Genomic DNA, 5,523 nt, shown 5'->3' with positions numbered 1-5,523 from the left:
GCCCTCTGGCCTTTGGATGGAGATTTACTGCTGATCACAGAACCGTGCTTCACTGAAAGATACGCATGACAATCGCAGCTTCTGTCGAATCGCAATCTCGATTCCATTTCGATTTATCGTGCAGCCCTAATATAAAAATTATTTCTGAAGGATCATGTGACACTGAAGACTCGTGTAATGACAGTATTAAATTACATTGTACTATTTTCACAATGTTATGCTTTCTACTGATTTTTTTTTTTTTTGATCAAATCATGCATATTAGTGAGGATAAAAGACTTTACCCAAATGTTTGACCAGCAATGTATCTAAAATTTTTTGATCATACTTCTTTCTAGATAGTTTTTATTGGCCAAATGCATGATGGGTTGCCCACTAATATCTCCGTTTCTTTGCAGACATGCTGGTTCACCCAGTCGGGAGCCTAGGCGCCATCGTGAAGGTGAGAAGTCAGTGCGTACAACATGGCAGGCGCCTCCACCTGGCCATCGCAACACCCCTCAGTCTGTTACCCTGCAGTCAGGCCCACCTCCTGGTCCCGCTGCAGCACCCAAACCCTTCGGCCGACCCTCGACCCAGCCCCCACATCGCAGCTTCCAAAGTAGTCGAGCCCTGTCAGCCCCCCACAGGACAGAAGGGCAGAGACACTTGAAGCCCAGTCTAGATGGCCCACCACCTCGAGGAGTGCGGCCACAGCCTGTAGAGGGTGAGAGGGGCCTGCGGCTCAGGGGCCGTGGTTCACATGCTGTTCACGCTGACCGTAGCCCAGCCACGGTGGTGGAGGACATCCGCAGTGAGGAAGAAGAGGAGGAGGGTGAGATTCCAACAGCGACAACTACATATACCGCTCACCACTACAGGACAGCGAGAGAGAGGGTTCCATCACCACGCAAACAAGAGTCTGGCCCAGCGATGGAAGGGGGCAGTGCAGCCAGTCAGGTGCGAGAATCGTCTCCTCAAGAGAGGCCGGTGGAAAAGAAATCATACTCTCTTGCACGGAGGGCGACGCGAACGCGACCGTCTGATCTCGCTAAGCAAGCGTCGTTAGATGACTCCTCACCTGCGGTCCAGCAAACCCCGGCGGCAGCAAAGAGTGAGTCGTGGCAAGAGCAGAGTGATGCTGGAACGCAAGGTGGACTGACAGGGCTCGACCAGGACCTGGCCCGACTCAGCCTGGCTGGACAGAACTGGGCCCAAAGCCCTCCCTCCTACTTGCAGGCTGAGATGAGAGGTAATACGTAATCTTCGTGTAATTAATTTGTTTTACAAACTTTTTTTTTTGAAAGTTTGGTTTATATTTCCTGCATTTTTGTCCCCAACAGGCATCCGTAGCTCAATGCACATGGCAGGAGGGCCTCCACAGTATGGAAACATGGAGGATATTGTGAGTCAACCGGTCCATCATTAATTGCTTATATAGATTAGAAAAATCCCAAAGACTGAATGATAAAAGTGAAAAATCACCCTAACTATTTTCCAAATGCAAGTTTAGATCTTATTGTGAATTATTTATTCATGTACTGTATTTTCTGAAATTTTTTTAGCATCTGAAATGTGCTGTGATTTATATCCCAAAGCGACTTATATAATACAATTAACGTTAAATAATGTGATTTTTTTTTTACAGAGATGAGTTATGTGAGTTTATTTATATAGCACATTTCCCACACGCAGGTAGTTTCAGTATCACTTAAATTCATTAAGGCCACTATAATTTTTTTCCCCTAAATACTGTTTAATTTAAAGGATTTAAATTGTGGAGTGAGGGGAACTAAATTAAATTTTTGTAGTGTTTATAATGTTTGTAAATTATTTACAAATGTTATTTATTTCTGAATATAGTAAAATGTGACTTACACCGCAATGTTTTTTTTCCCCCCTCAATTTATTTGCAACTTATTTTCCAGAAATACAGTATGTAACAACAAATTGATCTCCTAATCATTTAACTGGCTTAAACCTGACCCTGCAAGCTCACATTCATCTGCCTCTGATTTAGAGTGCAGTGCCCACATCTCAAAAGCTAATCAACAACTGAAGCATCGCCGCCCTGAATTTTTTGCTTTTTGAAAATCCGTTAAACTCAGATGTACATCTTGCTACCACAGTTTCATCATGACTTTGAAAATACTTTTAAGATTAGTGTTAGTTTAAGAAATGTGTATGAATTTGCTGACCAAAGTTGTAAGCTACAACCTTGTGTTTCAGCTGTTATTTTTTGTTATCAGGGTGTTGGTGGTGGCCGGGCTAAGCGGTATTCATCACAGCGCCAGAGGCCAGTTCCCGAGCCTGCACCCATGCACATAGGAGTCATGGAGGGCCATTTTTATGAACCCAGTGAGTGCAGTACTGCTTCTGCTTCTTTTAAGTTAAATGGGTCATGGGAATGTGTCCTAAAATCAACTACTGAATAGTTACACTTTTAGTTAGTCCTTCATTTGAAAACTCAAGAGCTGTTAATTTGGGTAATGTCATTTTTATTTTTGTGGCCGAACATCCAAGATAATAACTTGCATTTCCAAATGCAGTGTCTTTCCAGGGACCAATCTACACACACGGCGACAGTCCAGCGGCCCTGCCCCCTCAAGGCATGCTTGTTCAGCCTGAGATGCACCTGCCACACCCCACCCATCCCGGACACCCAGGTGAGAGTTGTGAACGTTTGCGGACTTCTGGTTGAAGTGGTGGAGTTAATGGCCACATAATCGTAGCTCCCGATAGTCTGTCTGATTTTTTTTCCCCTAAAATTCAAATAATAAACTGTTTAAAAATGATATGGGGGTGCAAAAACGAAAAGTCTGAAAACTTTAAGTAATCAAACATAAGGGACTCAAAGTATAATTAAGTTCTTCGCTTGAAAGGGATGGCGATGCGGGGGAAGCTAAGCTAACAGGTGAAGGCGAACAGAATGTGGTTCACGTTAAACTCCAAAGAGAAAGGAAAAATTGAAATCTCATCATATGACCCCTTTAAACTATTAGTAGGCAAATCAGTGATTTGAGAAAAGAAATAAACTGATCCGAGACCATTTACCAATCCAAACAAGATGAGAATGTCTGTTCATTTACTTTTCTGTTTGTGTATTGGCATACCTGCAAACTCATCGCTTTTTAGCAAAATTCACTGTACTGACTTTGAAATACATGCAAACCCAAGGATTTTTTATTTGAGGGTGAGCAGTGTTATAAGAATGTATATCTGAAGGGAACTAACTGTCTTCAGAAAAGTGTCAATATTTTCTTTTCATCTTGCCTCACTATGATACCTAATATAAGATTATTTTAAATAATAATAATAATAATTATTATTATTATTATTATATATATGCTTTTTAAATCATAGATTTTATGGTCAGTTTAAAGTTTAGATTTTACCATAGACATTGGTGGTGTTTCAAAAGAATGTTTTATTCTAATATCAGAATTTCTGACACTATTTCAACTGCTAATTACAAGAAATTCTTTGAATTAAAAAAAATCTACCCATCCATTACTTTAAGTGGTCTGGAGATTGCAGGTATGATTGCACTTAATGTCAGCATGAAAAATTAACCCAATCTATTGTCTAAATGCATGCAATTGATTTTATTGGGATCAATTCGTCCATCCATGTTGCATTTAAAAAAAAAAAAAATAAACCTGGTTGATTTGTATAAAGAAACATAAAGAAGTTGTCCCTGCTACTAGGCTATCGCATGTGAGGATCCTGCAGGTGGCGGATCGTTTATAGCCTTTTCTCACAGCAGCCAGAATAATTAAATGTATCATTTTGATGGCGGATTGTAATCCAGAAAGGATTGTGTTTATGAAACACATGTGAATGAAATTAAATTATATTCCAGTTATAAATGTGCTTCTGATTACAGATTGCCTCGGATTACAAAGATTTGTATTTTAAAGAAAACCAGTTCGAAGGGAGCATAATTTGCTTTTTGGGTTAAAAAAATTTCTTAATATGTAATTCGAAGAGTATGACAATTAGATTAGACTGTGCAGAAATTGAAATCTACACGCTAATACACACTATACTCATAGTCACCAATGCTGATGTTGTTAACATTAATCATTTGAGAATAAAGTATAACAATAATAATAATTTGAACAGTTTGATATGAGCTAACCAATCTTTAGATTAAATCACTATTGGTAGCGAGATTTATGGTAATGCTTTTTTCCTCAGTTGGTCAGAACAAACGTGGCAGACTTGTTACTTACTTGTTCAGATGACAATATCCAGTGAAAATTCTTATTTGGGTAATATTCCAAGACGTAGGCTAGAATCTGTGATTGCGAAGTACAGTAAATATCCACACCGGTGCGGTGACTGACTGCCACACATACTCCTCAAAACATTAGATTCGTCCGCGCTGGAGCCACGCCCACTCACAACCCACGCAAGCTAGATAATTCCCCACACAGCTGCAATTCCAGGTTTTCAAACAGAGATGGCGACAGAGAGGCAAAACTTACGGACTGCAGCTTTATGTTTTCTTGTGAATTTAATCATTCCAGATGTCACATCAACATTAACCTGTTAAATATTTTGCTGTGTTTTGTTTCAGGTTTACACCCGCACCAGTCAGGAGGGCCCTTGCCCAATCCGGCTCTTTACGCCGCTCCACCCGTTTCTATGTCACCTGGGCAACCGCCTCCACAGCAGCTGCTACCCCCACCCTTCTACCCCCCGCCAGGTGTAATGACCTTTGGGAACACCAACTACCCGTACCCTGCCGGAGCTACGCTACCTCCAATGTACCCCAATCCCCAGGTGAGCCTGTTTGACTCTAAATAAGTGTTATCTGTATCCTGTGACGCACTTCAGTAGTACAGTAGTGAGTATCACAGGGTTTTTTGAGCGTCTGTACATGCTTGACTTCCTTGTGTGCATCTCTCTCCAGGCACAGGCACAGGTCTACGGTGGTGTGACGTACTACGACACAGTACAGCAGCAAGCTCAGCCCAAACGCTCCCCGCCCCGACGTTCCTCTCATCCCGTTACAGTCAGACCTCCCCCTCCTGAGGTAACAGCACATTCAACATTACATCATTCATTACATTCAGCCAGTAGAGATCAGTCAGGTTTTTTGAAAAGTGGGGATTCATAGAATATCAGTACCATATTGGTTACCTGCTGATATTAGAGTTTAATATTGGATATTTAATTATGCATGTTCATTTAAGGGATTGTTGGATGATTGCAAAGGAAATCTCAACATAAAAACAGTAAAGTTAATCTTAAACGGATAGTTCACCCAAAAATGAAAATTTGATGTTTATCTGCTAACCCTGCGTCTCGTGATGATACATTGATGTGTAAAGACACAAAACGATTGGTCTGTGCAAGAAACTGAACAGTATTTATATCGTTTTTTACCTCTGATTCACTCAGTGTTCGAACTGTTCGAACTATCCTGAGCGGCGGCGCCTCCTCCTGAGCTCTTTCTCAACAGCAGGCGCGTGAGGCGTCTTCACGCCGGATCGCAAACTTATAAGTGCATTACCGCCACCTATCTCTCAAGTGGAC

At 41.4% G+C, this 5,523-nt stretch overlaps 1 protein-coding gene across 6 annotated transcripts in view; it reads left to right on the top strand.

Moving 5' to 3' along the window:
* The window catches only part of LOC107667761 (protein CASC3), an 18,260-nt gene that overhangs the window by 5,982 nt on the left and 6,755 nt on the right, over nt 1–5,523 (top strand). For 4 of the 6 annotated variants that reach the window (XM_016459484.1, XM_016459487.1, XM_016459483.1 and 1 more), the window contains exons 7-12: nt 396–1,231; nt 1,323–1,384; nt 2,229–2,337; nt 2,529–2,645; nt 4,562–4,767; nt 4,898–5,020. In XM_016459484.1, coding sequence (XP_016314970.1) covers nt 396–1,231; nt 1,323–1,384; nt 2,229–2,337; nt 2,529–2,645; nt 4,562–4,767; nt 4,898–5,020 — 1,453 coding nt within the window. The remainder of the gene's footprint in view (nt 1–395; nt 1,232–1,322; nt 1,385–2,228; nt 2,338–2,528; nt 2,646–4,561; nt 4,768–4,897; nt 5,021–5,523) is intronic. The other 2 variants (XM_016459488.1, XM_016459485.1) reach the window with 1 other exon arrangement.

Source organism: Sinocyclocheilus anshuiensis, unplaced genomic scaffold (genome assembly GCF_001515605.1).
Source record: "Sinocyclocheilus anshuiensis isolate Anshui unplaced genomic scaffold, SAMN03320099.WGS_v1.1 scaffold1563, whole genome shotgun sequence".
NCBI lineage: Eukaryota > Metazoa > Chordata > Actinopteri > Cypriniformes > Cyprinidae > Sinocyclocheilus > Sinocyclocheilus anshuiensis.
This window is presented reverse-complemented; position numbering and strand designations above follow the sequence as displayed.